The following is a 16,790-nucleotide window of genomic DNA, read 5'->3' as shown; positions in this document are numbered from 1 at the left end:
TAGTGAAATATTGCCATTTCCAGTGTTTGTAAACAAAATAATGTACTGATTTTTGGCATCTATTACAGGAGAGTCTGGTGAAGCAGAACCAGTGGAGGGCAACCACAGGGTGCAGGGAGCAGACAGTGACTTGATGGATGGAGAAGCAGAGGGAGACACAGTGGTCATTGCTGGTCAACCAGAGGTTCTTAGCACGCAGGCTATGCAGGTTATTATCATTGTTTTATATGGGCTATTTATATGGTTTTTCACTTAAATCATGTAGACAACAGTTGCTGCACATAACATGCTATTCAAATGTGCATGAAGGTGGAGAATGAGTTGGTGGATCTGATTGATGAGCTACTTGAAAGAGACGGCGGTGCTGTCAATAGTACAATCATAGGTAAGCCTTAAAGTTGAGGTCAGCATTTATTTCTGTAGGAAAAAATGATACAAAAAAAAAAGGAAGATTCCTGACATTTTTATTTTCTCTTCAGTCGGGCGAAGTGCCGAGGATGAATCCCAAGAGGATGTGTTGATGGAAGAGGCTCCCTCCAATATTAGCCAGGCTTCCACTCTTCAGGCTAACCGAGAAGGCGAGTGTGGGGGAGTGTGAGGTTTTCATATTTTGGTAACTGTAAGATGTGATTTGTTTACAATTCTCCTCTGATTAGACTCTATGAATATCCTGGAACCAGAGGATGAGGAGCACACACAAGAGGAAGACTCCAGTGGCAGCAATGATGACGACGACAGCCAGGATGAAGAGGAGGAAGAAGAAGAGGACGAGGAGGAGGACCCGGTATGATCTATAAAATTGGCTCAAGTAGTGTTGTTCATAAAAACTCATGACTGCCACTTGCTGTCAAGGATGATGAGGAAGGAGATGAGGATGACGATGACGAAGGTTCAGAGATGGAGTTGGATGAGGATTTCCCTGACATCAATGCTGCCCCTCATATCCGCTTCGAAAGATTTGACAGGGATGATGACCTCATCATAGAGTTTGACAACATGTTCTCCAACAATGGTAGGCAGACAGATCTGTTTGCACTTCTATTGGCACTTGTAATATAGTCAGGCATCCATGCTGCTTGTTCGTATCAGTCATAAATAGTTGCTAACATAGACATGAGAAACTGAAATCATTACAAATGTTTTAAGTATATTGCAGAGCCGTTTCCTAATGTCTACGTTTTCTGTTCTTCCATCAGCTGACATCCCCCCCTCCCCAGGCAACATCCCTAGCTCCCACCCACTGATGGTGCGCCATGCTGACCACGGTTCCCTCACCCTAGGTGTAGCAGGCACAAGCAGCCGTCTGGCACAAGGCATGGGTCGAAGCCAGCGTACACTTAGGCAGCTCACTGCCAACAGTGGGCATACCATCCATGTCCACTATCCTGGAAACCGCCAGCCCAACCCTCCACTCATCCTGCAGAGGTAAGGTCTAGTTGTCTGTTGATATTTGTGTTTTCACAAAGCACCTCTGCCAGAGCTGTGGCGTTCTACTTTGGCTACTCAGATTGTAAACATTTCCACTACTTCACCTCATATAGATTGTTGGGACCCAGTGCTGCAGCAGACATTTTACAATTGTCCAGCTCTCTGCCTCTGCAATCTCGTGGTCGAGCTCGTCTTTTAGTCGGAAATGAGGATGTCCACATCATTGCTCGTTCTGATGACGAATTTGACGACTTTTTCCACGAGCAGAGCAGCACGGGGGGGCAAGCAGGTGAGATTACCCAAACGTTTGTTGTTGTATGGTCTCTTAGTTTAGGATTCACTGTAATTCTATACATGTTTCTCTAGGAACTCTCTCAAGCATTCCTACTGCGTTAACTAGATGGACAGATGAGTGTAAAGTGCTGGATGCTGAAAGTATGCACGACTGTGTCGCAGGTAGATATTAACACTTAACAATGTTGTGATGCTTACATGTAGACTTGTCAAAATGTTTAATTACCGCTCACTGAGCAAACATGGACAGTTTTTTCAGACTTAATAACTGGTTGTTTTCATGCGTGTTTGTTTACATATACCATCAACATTCAGTCACGCTGCTTTGTACTCTTTCGTCAGTCAAAACGTGATGTGTGCGAGTTGGCATTCACACTTTTACATATATGCCACTGTACAAGAACAAGTAATGGCAACAACCAAGATGATGTCGTGACATGTATTGTTGTGGTTTTCAGTTGTGAAGGTGCCAATCCTGCAGCATCTGGAAAGTCTGCGAGATGAGGAGTTGGAAGAGCGTAGGGAGAAGCGGAGGCGGCAGCTGGCTGAGGAGGAAGAGTCCAAACAAAACGAGCGGAGGGCTTCTGGAGCAGAGCAGGCCAGGGAACAGAACCTGCAGGTAGGTCTTCACTTTTACTTTATCATACGCACTAAGAGATTACTTGATTAACTTGTAATGACAAACATTTACATTTTGTTTTTGTTGTCTACTTTTTGTCTGCAGGGTTCTGGATTGGGGACAATTAATGGTGCAGAAAACACTGCAGGTACTGACTTGTTGAAAGGGTTTCGCTATTGTTCTCAGTTTTAAATGCTTACATCTCAAAGAAATCACAAGGCATCAGGAGTCAACAGTGCGTGCTCTGGGATGAGGTAGTAGTTTGTATAGTTTTAGGATCACACCAGATCTGGGAGATAACTATACAGTCTACTGTCTTTCTTAGGGCAACGCCACAGCATCTGGGCCATATCATCTACAGAGAAAGATCTGCTATTTGAATACATGAATTGCGTCGTTTTGAAGCTGGTTGTGCTGTGGTGAGGTAGTAAGTTGTGTTGTTGTTGGGGAACAGGATTGTACACCCCGTTCAGGAGATAACTATACAACTTACTGCCTTCCTCAGTAGAATTATTTGACAACATGTTGATAGAATGATTGTGTTTATATGTGTTGGATTGAATCTCTTCTAAAATTAAATTTCAAACTATTTGGACCATCTACGAACAAAATGTGGCTACTGTCCTCCCATGGAGGGTTCATAACTCTTTCCACGGTCATTGCGTTGATGTTGACTCATCATGAGAGCTTGTATATTAATATTTTGGCTACCTCAATTACAGCTACTCGTAATTAAGAGACGCTACAAACAGCTGTGTGCGATATCGTTAAATTATACACCACTACAATAAATATGCTAAAGAAAAACACTGTACCCATGATATGTGAAACTAATAAATAAATTGTAACGCAATGCATTTCACATATTGTTATTTTCATTTTAATTGAGGTGTTTATTTGGAGCATTTACATTCCGTTTGGCCGTTATTATAATCGGAATACATGGCTCCATGTAAACCAGGCTATAGTTTTGTGCTAATCTTCTCATTGTCCAGAATGTTAGTATTCTATTATGGTGGTCATATTGTGTGTGTTGTCTGTATTCACGTCTTTAATCTTTTTCTCATTGCTGGACTGTTTAGTTGGGGGTTACACACTGCAGTTTACAACGGTTTATTAAAAATTTATATTTAAACACTGAAAAAAAAGGTAATTTCTCATGTTAATACTTCAACCAACGATTTACATTTTCCCCATATTTTTGTCTGTTTTAGAGGGTGAGCAGTCTCAAGGAGGTGCAGTATCTTGTCTGGACACACCCAGGGTATCGGAAGGTTTCCTCACTGCTCCTCCTTCTGGAGAGGTTACTCCCACGACACCAGCTCCACATGAACAGGCCCTAGTTTCCTTGGAAACTGTAATTAATCAACAGGTCCACCAGCCGATGGCCGGCCTGCTTTTGGCTGAGTCACATGCCAGCTCATTGGCGGCTCTGGCAGGTGCACGCCTTCCACCCCTGTCTGCAGCTGACAGGGCTAACAGTGAAGCAGAAGCGTCTCAGATGGAAATGTCGCCAGCACCGGCAATCGGTGAGAGAGGCAGTGGAGGAGAAAGTGGTGGTGGTGGTGATGGTGGTGGAGGAGGAGCATTGGATGAAGGCAGGGAAGGTAGACTAACTCTCTTAATACAGATTTTCCATGAGTAAGGCAACACTCACAATTTAAATTGAACAGTGCTTTTCAGAAAAACAATTAAAAAAAATCAGGAAACCTTAAAACCAGTTCCACAATAAATTGAATACTTAAGTCCTAATCTCTTATTCCTTGGAAACAATTTTCTCCCCTTAGCCTCAAGCCCGGATATGGCAGAGACCTCAGAACCTACAGTAGTTGGTGTGTCAAGACTGGAGGGGTCACCAATGGACACCAGCAGCCCTGCCTCTGCCACGCAAGATGAAGCTGTTACCAACCCTACCCAGACTGCCCTTGAATCTCAGGATCTGTCTGGCAGTGTGGAGAGTGGTTTGACTGACAGGCAGACCGATGCAGAGACTGGGTGAGTTTCTTTTTGTTTATGAATGTGCCATCAGTATGTTGAAAAAAAATCTGAGGAAATTGTCTGTTTCATTAGCTCCACTTCAGTTTCATCTGCTGGTGAAGCAATCATCAGGAGTAACAGTGCTGATAGCCAATCCCAGGCTATCCAAGAAGAGCCTCTCCCATCCACAAGCAATGATGATGAAGACCCACTTGCAGGTATAGGTGGTTGTATTTTATGTTTTGTTCTCCAACGCACCCACAAACTTTAATGATCCCACAAGACATGACATCGTACTTACGATTTCTCAAGTTGTAGTGGTATTTTGGTATGTTTGCAGGAATCAGTCTTCCTGAGGGCGTGGATCCATCTTTCTTGGCAGCTCTCCCTGAGGACATTCGTAGAGAAGTGCTTCAAAATCAGTTGGGAATAAGACCCCCATCTCGCTCAGCTGCTGCTACCAGCCTGCCGTCTTCTACTGCGCCTGTACTAACAGGACCAGGGGTTACGGAGGTCAGCCCAGAGTTCCTGGCTGCATTGCCACCTGCCATACAGGAGGAGGTGAGAAGTCACTGGATTGGATGATTAAACTTAAAAGGATAAGAAATGATGCACAATGTGACTTCATACAACAATGAGTTTAACTAAGTTTGCCATTGATTATTTCAGGTGCTTGCCCAGCAACGTGCCGAACAGCAGCGTAGGGAGGTTTCCCAACAGCCCACACAGGGAGATACTCCTCTGGACCCAGTTACCTTTATCCAGACGCTGCCCTCGGAGTTGCGACGTAGTGTCCTGGAAGACATGGAGGACAGTGTGTTGGCCGTCATGCCCCCCGACATCGCCGCTGAAGCGGCTGCTTTGCGCCGAGAGCAAGAGGCACGGCAAAGGCAACTGATGCACGAGAGGCTCTTTGGTCATAGCTCAACATCAGCTCTCTCTGCCATCCTGCGCTCGCCAGCCTTTACCAGTCGTTTAGGGAGCAATCGTGGCGTCCAGTACACCCGACTGGCTGTACAGAGAGGAGGCACATTTCAGATGGGGGGTAGCTCTAACCACAGGTAAAAACAGAACAAAATTATTATTATTATTTTTTTTTATAGGAGCAAATGTGTTTTAGATGCTTTACTATTCTTAATGTTATTTCCTCAGACCATCCAGCTCCAGTGTGGATTCTTTGTTGCGTCTGCGCGGTCGTTTGTTGCTGGATCACGAGGCCTTGTCCTGTCTGCTGGTGTTGCTATTTGTTGATGAGCCGAAGCTCAACACCAGCCGTCTACACCGTGTGCTCAGGAATCTTTGCTACCACTCTCAAACACGTGGGTGGGTCATTCGCAGCCTATTGTCCATCCTCCAACGCAGTAGTGAGAGTGAGGTTTGTGTAGAGACCTCGCGCATTGAAGATTCTCGTGGAAAAAGGAGCTCCCAGGGAGGCTGTGGGGGGAAAGGTTCCGCTGCCGCCTCCCTCTGTTCTTCATCTTCTTCCTCCTCCTCCCTTGAGCTTCTAAACAGAGTGGAGTCTCGTAGTTCGAGCCAGCTTTCTTGGCTGTCTGTGTCAATGGACGCAGCCTTGGGCTGCCGGACTAACATCTTCCAGATCCAACGGGTATCTGGTCGGAAACATGCTGATCGGCACTCAGCTGCTGGTTCTGCAGCATCTGGACTTCTGGGAGGAGGTGTGTCAGGAGCTGCTGCAGGGGTCGCATGTGCGGGAGGTGGAGGCTCCACAGTACACATCCATCCGCAAGCTGCACCTGTAGTCTGTCGACATGTGTTAGACACACTCATCCAACTAGCGAAGGTGAGTCATGTATTCTTATGTAGATCTGCATTATGATCTTTGTAAACTTGATATAGCACAAAAGTGTGCAATTGGGTGATGTGCAATTTTTCTTACACTATATTATTAGTAGATTTGTATAGTGTTTTTAATAGGACAATGGACAACATATTTCAGTACATTTGTAAAAATTGTGCAGTTAAATTTTGTGGTTGCGGCTTGCTTCCCGACAATTCCATATAACCATGGCAATATTTTTTCAATCACAGAGTACACTTTTTTTTGTGCACACTGGCTCTGTTGGTTGTCTACCACCAATGAATGATCTGTGTACATGTCGCTTGACATGATCATGACAGATCATTCATCTACATTGTAGTGTATCGTACTTAGGGCATTCACCCCCCCCCCCCCCCCCCATTTTTTAAAATTGTGTTTGCATTTAAAATGTTACATCAACCTATCAAGGACCTTGAGATAGAAACTAGCTGATTGCTATAATCTGGCATATTTACATGTTTTTGTTTTTGTTTTGTTTAAACAAAACCAAATGTGTCCCTTGAGGCATACCTACAGAATTACTTTTCTGTCTTGTCCCTACAGGTGTTCCCCAGCCACTTCACCCAGCAGCGTTGTAAGGATCTGTCTGTGTCGACCTCTGACCTCGAGGCCCGCCTTTGTTCAAACTCCACAGGTGTGGGTGGTATGGGTGGAGGATCAAGGTCAAGCTCACAGGCTCAAAACAACCCAAACTCCAATACTTCCAGTGCACAGAATGCTTTTGGCTCCTCAACTATCACTCCACAATCTCTGGGAATTTCCACAGATTTTTGGGACCTGCTTGTAAAGCTGGACAACATGAATGTCAGTCGGAAAGGAAAAGCCTCAATGAAGACTGTGCCTTTAGGGGGCAATGCAGAGGCTGAGGGACTCCAGTTAAGCCTGGAAACATCCCCTCTTGGTCAGTTGATGAACATGCTGTCCCATCCTGTAATCAGGCGAAGCTCCTTGCTCACTGAAAAGCTGCTGCGGTTGCTCTCCCTCATATCCATTGCCCTGCCTGATAACAAGGCCACAGAGGTCCCTGCTGGCCACGCTACTCCACAGTCAGCCAACCCTAGCCCGGTAATCAGCTCAGGATCCACAGCCCTTTCCACTACACAGGGCACAGCGGCATCAAGCATACAGCCCACTGTAGTGGGCACAGTGGCCTCTGGTGGATCTGGGGCCCAGAGCACCTCCTCAGGGACAAATCTGTTAATGTTCGCAACTTCCACACCATTACCAACATCCACTGGAACAGTCTTCACAGGTAGAAAGAACAGTAAAATAATTTAAAATCTTTTCAGAATGGTGGTTATAAATTATGTATGTTTCTATCAAAACAGCAAAAACGAAGAGCGCTTCAATTAACACAGAGAGTGACAACAAGAGTGTATCGGCTGGACTTACGGAGAAACAACTTCAGCTTTCAGTGGAGGTATGAGAGAATGCTGTTAGGGTTTTGTTAAAATTAGACTTTGAAAGTTGCCTTGAGGACCAGTTTGCCCGTAGTTGTGGTTTCTCTCTTTTTTGAGGTTTTACACTCTGCACTTTCTTTAAGGTCTTGACTTCTCATTCGTGCTCAGAGGAGGGTCTGGAAGATGCAGCTAATATTTTACTTCAGTTATCCAGAGGGGATGGTTCCACCAGAGACACTGTGCTCAGACTGCTGCTCAGTGGAGCAAGACACCTTGGTTATACCCTTTGCAAACAGATTGGTCAGTGCTATGCTGATACACATTCTTTTTTAGCAATGCTATGTAAGCTTTCCGTAAACATTTCAAGTTGTTTCCCACTCAGGTACGCTTCTGGCTGAACTTCGAGAGTACAATTTAGAGCAGCAGAGACGAGCACATGCAGATTCTCATTCCCCCGATGCACCTCCTGATGATTCCTCCATCTCTGCCAGACTGAAGGGCAAAATGACTAGCAGGTGAGCCAGTGACAACTTTGACACTCAATGATAATTACTTTCCCAGTACAGGTAGAAGGAAATATTGCTGATTGATCAATGTAAAAACCACTTACCGGTAAATCACTTCACGTTTTATAATGTAACCAAGACTCATTGGTTGTACCTACAGTTTCCTTTACCTTAAATGTATTTGTTGTTCGGGGCACAGGTTTGATGGAGCAGAAAGTGTCGTGATTGTGGCTGCACAGAAGCGCACGCTTGGCGGACGAGAACTGCAACTCCCCTGTATGAGCTCACTAACTTCCAAGACCTCGACACAGAAATTTTTCCTACGAGTATTGCAGGTCATTATTCAGCTACGTGAGGACACGCGGCGTGCCAACAAGAAGGCTAAACAAACTGGGCGAATAGGTGAGCAAATTGTACACCATAGAAAGCAATGTTCAGATGAGGTATGGAGTGATAAACCCGCCTTCTTGCTCAATGGCCAGGCTCGTCCAGTCTTGGCCCAGCAAGCAGCATTCAGGCTGCTGTCCGCCAACTCGAAGCAGAGGCTGACGCTATCATCCAGATGGTGAGGGAGGGTCAGCGGGCACGCCGGCTCACACAGGCGCCACCGCCCACTGCCGCCGTCACCGCCGGATCGTCAGTCGCAGCGTCTCATGCCCCTGCTGGTGCTGCTCCCCCTGCTGGCACAGCTGCTGCTGCCACGGTTAGCATGGGCCGCGTTGACAGCAGACACATCTGCACACTCACTCACTGGGGACGCATTTCAACAGTGTATATTAAAACATTTATTGCCGTCATAGGTTTGATGCAATTGCTGTGAGCTACTGACATGGCTTGAGCAAAGTTGGCTTATCCATGCTATTTATTTATTGTACTTGTATTTTGCAAACACCTGCCTTCCACGATCGAAAACAAATATGTTCTATTTTAACTATTAACATCAAAATGTCATCTTGTTTGAAATCTGCTCAGAAATTGATGTCAGTAATACACCATATGTGCTGTCTGAGCATGATTGTGAAAACTGAATGTGCCTGCGCCAAACTCTTCAACCCCCTGATGATGATGATGATGATGATGATCATCAGTATTAGTAGTCGTAGCAGCGGTGGTGGCTGGCTGGCTGAAGTTGCTTTATGCTTTACCCATACCTGCTCTTCAAGCCCCATTATCTTTGTGATTGAATCGGGAATGTCATGATTGCATGGCAAGATATGTCGAGATAAAAAGCAAAAATGTGATGCTAATTCTTATCCGTTTTTCCCATCCTGTCTTTTTTCGTCATCCTGGTTGGGTCGCTACAGTCTGAAATGCAGTCAGTGTCAGAGGCGCAGGCGGCTCAGCGAGATGAGTCGCCAATGGATGTTGACCAGCCATCTATGGAGCTGGACTCTGCAACTCTGGGTGAGTTGGCCACACCTTGAAAATGAAAATGTGAAAAGTGAGTTCTCAGTTTATAAATTGTTGTTGAAGCTCTGTGGTGTCAACACATTTCGCATGCGCTTGTATTGAAGATACGGTAAGAACCTCGGTTCTATTTCTAAGGAGGAGCCCAGACACCATGCAGAGGGTCACAACCCACAGCTCATGACCATAGCTGAGGGTAGGAATGTAATGCAACCACTAAATTGAGAGCTTCACCTTTCGGCTCAGCTGCTTCTTACCCACAGTGGACCAATACAAATTCCATATCACTGAATCTCCTGTCAATCTCCCATTCCATTTCTTTCTTCACTTCCCCGACATGGAGAGGGCACTCCGCTCTCTTCGACTGAGGACCACAATCTCAGTTTTGGAGATGCTGGTTTTCATGCCAACCCCTTCACTCTCGGCTGCAAACTGCTCCGGTGAGAGTTGGAGATCATGGCTTGATCAAGCCAACAGAACTACATCATCTGCAAAAAAGCAGAGTTGTAAATACCGAGGCCACCAAACGGGACCCCCTCTCTGCCTAGACTACGCCTAAAAATTCTGTCTATAAAGGTTATGAACAGAATCTCTGACAAAGGGCAGTCTTGCCAAGATCCAACCCTCACTGTAAACGAAAGCGACCTGAGCCGTGCTTTGTCTGGTCCATCACCTAGGACCTGTTTGCCATGGGTGACCCTGCCAGGGCCATAAAGCCCCAGACGACGTAACTACTCGGATCATTGGGACTCACAAACACCTCCACTGTAATAAAGTGACAGCTCAAGGGAGTGGTCAAAATCAATCTGTTACACATAGATCAACAATGATAAAATTTACAGTTTTAACCTACAGAATATATTGCCCTAAAATATCAAAGTCAATATTATTGAAGTTGTATCTGCCTAGCTAATAGCATGCAGTGAATGCAATGGCAAAATTGTTTGGAAATGTGTCTCCACAGATGAAGAAGGAAATGGCCAGGCTGAGAGTGAAGAGAAACTCCCAGACCTCCCTCTTCTCAGCGAACAGCTCCTGTTGGATGAGCTGTGGGACATGCTCGGAGAATGCTTGAAAGAGCTGGAAGAGTCCCATGACCAGCATGCAGTATTGGGTAGGTGGAATCTTTATTGAACAGTAAAATAATGTGGTTACTTTAAAAATACTTTGCAAACTACGCAAAACATCATTTTCCAATAATGTGACCCGCTGGGCAAGTACCGATACCAGGTATCACATTGGGCCGATACCTGGCCTTATTTTAAGGTATTCGTACTTGGGACCATTTTATATTTAGTGACTCGAAAATAATTTTTAAGGATTTTATTTTTCAAGTTAAAGAACAGCACCTTAGAGTAACAAATTTGACCAGTGACCAAAAAAGCCTGTAATATAGTATGTTCTATTTGATTTCCATTGCGATATCTCCATACCCCTCAGTTCTCCAACCTGCTGTGGAGGCATTCTTCCTTGTACACGCCACCGAGCGAGAGAGCAAACCGCCTGTTCGGGACACTCGAGAGAGCCAGCTCTCTCACATCAAGGATGAACCCCCACCACTGTCCCCAGCGCCGCTTACACCAGCAACACCGTCATCCCTAGATCCATTCTTCTCCCGGGAACCATCCTCCATGCACATCTCTTCAAACTTGCCACCGGACACCCAGAAGTTCCTCCGATTTGCCGGTGAGTTATCATTGACGTTAAGCGAAGCAAATACTGGTACAGTAGACAACAGAGGTCCACTACTTTCCTGGTGATGTTTTTCTGAATTCAAAAATGTTTTTATTTTATGTGCTGATGATCCTCTTAAAGGGTAATTTAAACAATGAGGTTGGAGTCGGACCATCTTTGTACCCTTAAAAGTTTGAAGTGTTAATTGAATAAAATGTCACTAAGTTGTGAAGGAGACGTTGCACATTGTGTGTTACGGTCTATTGAGTTTTAATTATTCTTTTTTTTGTAGAAACTCACCGCACAGTACTCAATCAGATCCTGCGTCAGTCCACCACTCATTTAGCTGATGGACCTTTTGCAGTCTTGGTTGATTATATACGTATCCTGGACTTTGATGTAAAGAGGAAGTAAGTTGGTTTTTTTACTTTAATTTTAAAAACCTGTGCCCAGCTACTGGCTTTCAAAGTCGCTGACCTGTTGATCTTGCAGGTATTTCCGCCAGGAGCTGGAACGCCTTGATGAAGGCCTTCGGAAAGAGGACATGGCTGTGCATGTGAGAAGAGATCACGTGTTTGAGGACTCCTATAGAGAGCTCCATCGCAAGAGCCCAGAAGACATGAAGAACAGGCTGTACGCTTCTTAGATGAAACATTTTCCTGAGTCTGCTCCATTCAGGAGAATATGAACACTCTGCCCCTGTCCCCTCTCTTGCAGGTACATTGTCTTTGAAGGAGAAGAGGGCCAAGATGCCGGTGGCCTTCTGAGGGAATGGTACATGATCATCTCACGAGAGATGTTCAACCCCATGTACGCCTTGTTCCGTACATCGCCTGGAGATCGGGTTACCTACACCATCAATCCCTCGTCCCACTGCAACCCCAACCACCTGAGCTACTTCAAGTTTGTGGGCCGGGTGGTGGCCAAAGCCGTTTATGATAACCGGTTATTAGAGTGCTACTTCACTCGTAGCTTTTACAAGCACATCCTGGGAAAGAGTGTTAGGTAATGGTGATAAATAAATCAAATCAAGAAATTATTTCATTTTTTAACGTTTCTATTTGTTTCTGTTTGGGGGGTTTTGTTCCTAGATACACTGACATGGAGAGTGAGGACTACCCGTTCTTCCAGGGTTTGGTGTACTTGTTGGAGAACGATGTGTCCACGTTGGGCTATGAACTCACATTCAGCACAGAGGTTGGTGTGAGCTCTAATTGTTACAATTATTTCAAGTGGAAAATGGATTGTTGTGCGGAAGATCGGGTCTCGGGCGCTACAACATGAGTGCTGCCTAGGAGTTGTTTGCTCCCTGCCAGCTTGAAAATGCTCTTCCCGTTTGACTCGTAAAAATAAATCTGAGATACTGTTAGGCAAGTGGAATTAAAGACCCTCCTGCTCTTTGTGTGTGTAGGTCCAAGAGTTTGGTGTATGTGAAGTGCGAGACCTCAAGCCAAATGGTGCAAACATTTTGGTCACAGAAGAAAACAAAAAAGAGTATGTGCATCTGGTTTGCCAGATGAAGATGACGGGTAAGATAATGCTTTGAATATTTAATATTTTTTTACATGACACATCACTGAAAAATTTAATAAAATATAAAAGCCCAGTTCTGATTTTAAAACCCTAAAATGAATGAAACCCTACCTTCAAGTTGTATTCATGGTGAGCCTTGGTCTTAAATGAGATTTTTGAAAATGAAGGTCATTCAAGGAGTTCTCAGACAGGTTTGACTGAGGTGTCGTCAATCATTTTTAATGGACTGTTAATATGATGTTAATGCCTTTAAGCTTCATTTTATTGTGGTTGTATGAAGAAAATCTTGAATAAATGCTGCAAACACTTTTTTTTAACTAGCTTATTCGATATTATGGAGCCCAACGTCTCCCCCCACCTTGTGGTCAAAGCGCATGAGTAGTCTTAAGTGACAGAACATGCTGTTATTAGCTTTCCAAACATTTTTTTTAACCGTGTCGCGCAGGTGCCATTCGCAAGCAGCTGGCGGCTTTTCTTGAGGGCTTCTATGAGATCATCCCCAAGAGGCTGATCTCCATCTTCACCGAGCAGGAGCTGGAGCTGCTCATCTCTGGCCTGCCCACGATTGATATTGATGACCTCAAGGCCAACACGGAGTACCACAAATACCAGTCCAGCTCGATCCAGGTACTTGAAATGAATGTAATCTTGATGACGTTATGACATAACCTGCATGTAAACACGCTTGTTTCTGTTGTAACAAAGATCCAGTGGTTCTGGAGGGCCTTACGTTCCTTTGACCAAGCGGACAGAGCCAAGTTCTTACAGTTTGTCACTGGCACGTCCAAAGTTCCCCTCCAGGGTTTCGCTGCTCTGGAGGGCATGAACGGCATCCAGAAGTTCCAAATTCATCGCGACGATCGCTCCACTGACCGCCTGCCCTCCGCTCACACTTGGTAAGAAAAACTGTTGCATATGACAAATGAGTGTGTGTGTGTGTGTGTGTGGCCTCTATAAATAAGTATGTGAAAATGGCTGTGTTTGTTGCTCGCAGTTTCAACCAGCTGGACCTCCCTGCCTACGAGAGTTATGAGAAGTTGAGACACATGCTGCTGTTGGCCATCCAGGAGTGCTCTGAGGGATTCGGGCTGGCTTAATCAATGAGACTCTAAAACACACACACACACACACACACCTGAATTAGCTCTGACTACATAATTACATTTTTGAAGACACACACACCCTGCATCGATATTACTGGATTACATGTTAAATGGTGCAGATTTACTGGTCTGCAGTCCATTCTGAACAGATCAAATCAGTCGGTCAAATGGTCTAATTAACATAAAATACCACACAGTGTCTCACGTGATATAAACACACACACACATGTGTGCGCTTGTGTGCCCCTCATTTAAATGGAAAGGGCAAATGCAAAGGCTAAAACGTGGACTAATATAAGAGACATTTTCTTCATCTAGTTTGATTTTTCTCTGTACAAAAGGTTTGGGAGTTTATTGTTTCAACTTTTTTGTTTCTCTGGCTGTGTAAAAAGAAAAAAAAGAATGTGTGAACAGGATGGTTATAAAACCTTTGGGGAAACACGTTGGTGGTTTCTTATTGCAAATTTTTGACCTCACAAAGCCTTGAAGATTTTTTTGGGTGGGGCTGTATGAACAACTTGAGAAATTCACAAAAATGCACTTTTCAAAAACATTTTGTGGCATTTTTAAGGAAGGATGGTACACTTGAAGCGAAAACCTGAAGGAGATTAAAAAAAAATTAACCATAAATTCTAGAGTATTTTTGACTATTCAATTGCTGACTCAGCCTTGAGCCTTTGAATCAGATTGGAATAACATGAATAAATGCATAAAATTGCGTCTATTGTCTTTTTAAGTGTTTTAAGATTATGATAAATTCCAAAACTCTTGAAAGATGCTTGTCATTTAGATGCATCACAGCAGATTTTGTTGTTAGTTGCAGCTAATATACTTGATATGACAATGCCAGAGCCTTAAGCATATTGTCTAGTCCATGTCAGTCATGCACGTACGTGAGACGTGTTCATGTTCCTTTCTCCCCACAGTGTTGCTCATGAACTGAACTGAACTGAAGTGAATCTATACTACACAGTCTTTGCTTGAAATTGGGCACTGAGAAGATGTGCATGGTCTGTTGACTTCCAAAGTGAAGAAAAAATGAAACCGTGAATTAAGAATTACCGACATCAAACCTCATTGAAGTTCCATGTCTCCATCTGCCTCTCACACTTCCTTGTGGGGAATGAAATTTCCCCACCCAAAAATGCCAACCTTCACTTATAGTGAGTCACATGGTGGCAGAAAATGTCAGTTTGGATGGGAGCTGAGGCATGATCACTGATGTAGGCTGGCCGCTGGTCATTGGTTTTTTTCCCTTCCTCGCTGCAAGGAAACCAGTGTGACTTTATGACGACCGAATGTTGTCAAGTGACCATACAGTGCCACTACCTTATTTGAGATATAGAATTTTGAGAAATATAAGGAATCGTTGGTCTGAAATTTTGCTTTGGTGAGCCATGGCAGTGAACTCAACTCTCTTCTTACTTAGTAAGCAGCACTTTGCCAAATAGTTCATCTGTTCCCCCCTTCCAATCTGACTTGTGTTGATTTGCCTTTGGGAAAACTTAAGGTCCATGTCGGAAGATAGTTTTTGCAGATTTGCGACCCCTCTGGCGAAAAGTGGAATGGAAGCCAGCGATGTGCACCGGCCCAAAGTGCCAAGACGTTAGTTAGTGGTAATTTTATTGTGCATTGCTTAAGGTCTATCGCATTTTCGTGACGAGGTCTTACATTTTTTTATCAAGAAGCAAGCAAGCTGTGGGTTCCGTTTCATCCACTTACGTATTTCCACCTACTCCAATATAAACGCGGTTCCAATATTGGTCCACGTCCTCCTGCGACTCTTGTGTGACTCCGGTGTTGCCCTTTTTGTGACACTAGACAATGTTATCCTTTGCTGCTCGGTATTCTGACCGTGATCGGGGGACGAGACGCAGGGGAGATTTTTCCCTCGGTCAGAATCACCTTCATGGACAACTCCCGTTGCATGTCGCCAAACTTTCGGCCCGATTGTCAAACAAAAGGAGCCACCGGGAGACGCAGGGTCGCACTGCAGTCTTGGTTTATTAAAATTTTGACACCTTTATATCTGCTGTCACACACACTTATATTTTTTCCACGTAGAAACACTCCCAAACACTTCTGCCTTCCCAGCACTTCCGCGGAGCGAGAGAGCGTCCGTGCACGCGCCTGACTTCACACTCGGGGAGAAACCAAGTTTCGGGCTCGAACCCCTCATTATTTCACTCTACAGGAAAATAGTGCCACAGTGGTGCTTCCTGTCTATTATAAAGTTCTTAAGACGTGTGGGTAAAAATATAGTTGTTTTAACATTCCAATTTGCGTCTGCATTGCGACAATGCACTTTTAAGCTGTCTTTAACAAAGGAGTTACTTCTGTCTGGCCATTTGGCGCGGTTGACGGAGGCCTTAGTGTTCATTGGGATATTAAAGCAGCAGAAATTTGTGTCCTGGGTGATCTACACACAATTCCTTTGCTCTGTGCTCTGACACTGTCAACTGTGATGCTAATAGTCAGGTGTGCATTTTTAAATCATGTCCAATTAACACATTTTACCACTGGTGAACACCAATTAAGTTTGTTGAAATGCTTTTACTCCATATCGACGATCAATAAATATTGCACACTTTGTCCTTGCTATAATGACAATTCAGCGCAGTAGTACAAACAATGTCTTATTAGCAACTTTATTTCCAGGTTTTTTCTTCTTCTGTGGGGCAGGTATGAACACTGGTGGAGGTCATGATGAATTGCTTTGTGTGTGAGCCAAATAGCCTTATATATTTTACTGCGGCTGAGCACACACTAAATCACAATATTACTGCGCTCCTACAGTGGAAAAGGTTTTTTCAGCATGCTGGCAAAAAAAAAAAAGTTGAGGGCAAAGGGACGAAATCCATTCATTACTCTAATTAGTCTGAGAGCTGTTCGCCACTGAAGAAACACTTGAATTGAACCTTACTTTGCAGACTTCATCACCCACTCATTTTGAGTGTCTTGACTCTCCTCCAAGGAAAAAGGTGAGGCCTGCTGAATAATAATAAAAAT

The 16,790-nt window shown here is 44.4% G+C and overlaps 1 protein-coding gene across 8 annotated transcripts in view; it reads left to right on the top strand.

The window, feature by feature from the left end:
• Positions 1–14,499, top strand: part of huwe1 (HECT, UBA and WWE domain containing E3 ubiquitin protein ligase 1) — a 46,811-nt gene extending 32,312 nt beyond the window's left edge. For 5 of the 8 annotated variants that reach the window (XM_086067145.1, XM_086067140.1, XM_086067142.1 and 2 more), the window contains 33 exons: positions 69–208; positions 310–385; positions 480–578; positions 657–784; positions 853–1,012; positions 1,197–1,425; positions 1,542–1,717; positions 1,795–1,884; positions 2,181–2,341; positions 2,447–2,489; positions 3,556–3,948; positions 4,129–4,336; positions 4,412–4,536; positions 4,659–4,879; positions 4,988–5,379; positions 5,471–6,119; positions 6,702–7,410; positions 7,487–7,578; positions 7,702–7,858; positions 7,941–8,073; positions 8,252–8,466; positions 8,547–8,767; positions 9,369–9,468; positions 10,436–10,585; positions 10,912–11,157; positions 11,438–11,555; positions 11,638–11,778; positions 11,863–12,150; positions 12,237–12,342; positions 12,557–12,674; positions 13,124–13,305; positions 13,384–13,574; positions 13,673–14,499. In XM_086067145.1, the coding sequence (XP_085923271.1) occupies positions 69–208; positions 310–385; positions 480–578; positions 657–784; positions 853–1,012; positions 1,197–1,425; positions 1,542–1,717; positions 1,795–1,884; positions 2,181–2,341; positions 2,447–2,489; positions 3,556–3,948; positions 4,129–4,336; positions 4,412–4,536; positions 4,659–4,879; positions 4,988–5,379; positions 5,471–6,119; positions 6,702–7,410; positions 7,487–7,578; positions 7,702–7,858; positions 7,941–8,073; positions 8,252–8,466; positions 8,547–8,767; positions 9,369–9,468; positions 10,436–10,585; positions 10,912–11,157; positions 11,438–11,555; positions 11,638–11,778; positions 11,863–12,150; positions 12,237–12,342; positions 12,557–12,674; positions 13,124–13,305; positions 13,384–13,574; positions 13,673–13,775 (6,560 nt within the window). In that variant the 3' untranslated portion in view covers positions 13,776–14,499. The remainder of the gene's footprint in view (positions 1–68; positions 209–309; positions 386–479; positions 579–656; positions 785–852; positions 1,013–1,196; positions 1,426–1,541; positions 1,718–1,794; positions 1,885–2,180; positions 2,342–2,446; positions 2,490–3,555; positions 3,949–4,128; positions 4,337–4,411; positions 4,537–4,658; positions 4,880–4,987; positions 5,380–5,470; positions 6,120–6,701; positions 7,411–7,486; positions 7,579–7,701; positions 7,859–7,940; positions 8,074–8,251; positions 8,467–8,546; positions 8,768–9,368; positions 9,469–10,435; positions 10,586–10,911; positions 11,158–11,437; positions 11,556–11,637; positions 11,779–11,862; positions 12,151–12,236; positions 12,343–12,556; positions 12,675–13,123; positions 13,306–13,383; positions 13,575–13,672) is intronic. The other 3 variants (XM_086067147.1, XM_086067146.1, XM_086067148.1) reach the window with 3 other exon arrangements.
• The last annotated feature ends 2,291 nt before the right edge of the window (positions 14,500–16,790 follow it).

Source organism: Leptonotus elevatus, chromosome 2 (genome assembly GCF_054856555.1).
Source record: "Leptonotus elevatus isolate MCC_2025b chromosome 2, RoL_Lele_1.0, whole genome shotgun sequence".
Lineage (NCBI taxonomy): Eukaryota > Metazoa > Chordata > Actinopteri > Syngnathiformes > Syngnathidae > Leptonotus > Leptonotus elevatus.
This window is presented reverse-complemented; position numbering and strand designations above follow the sequence as displayed.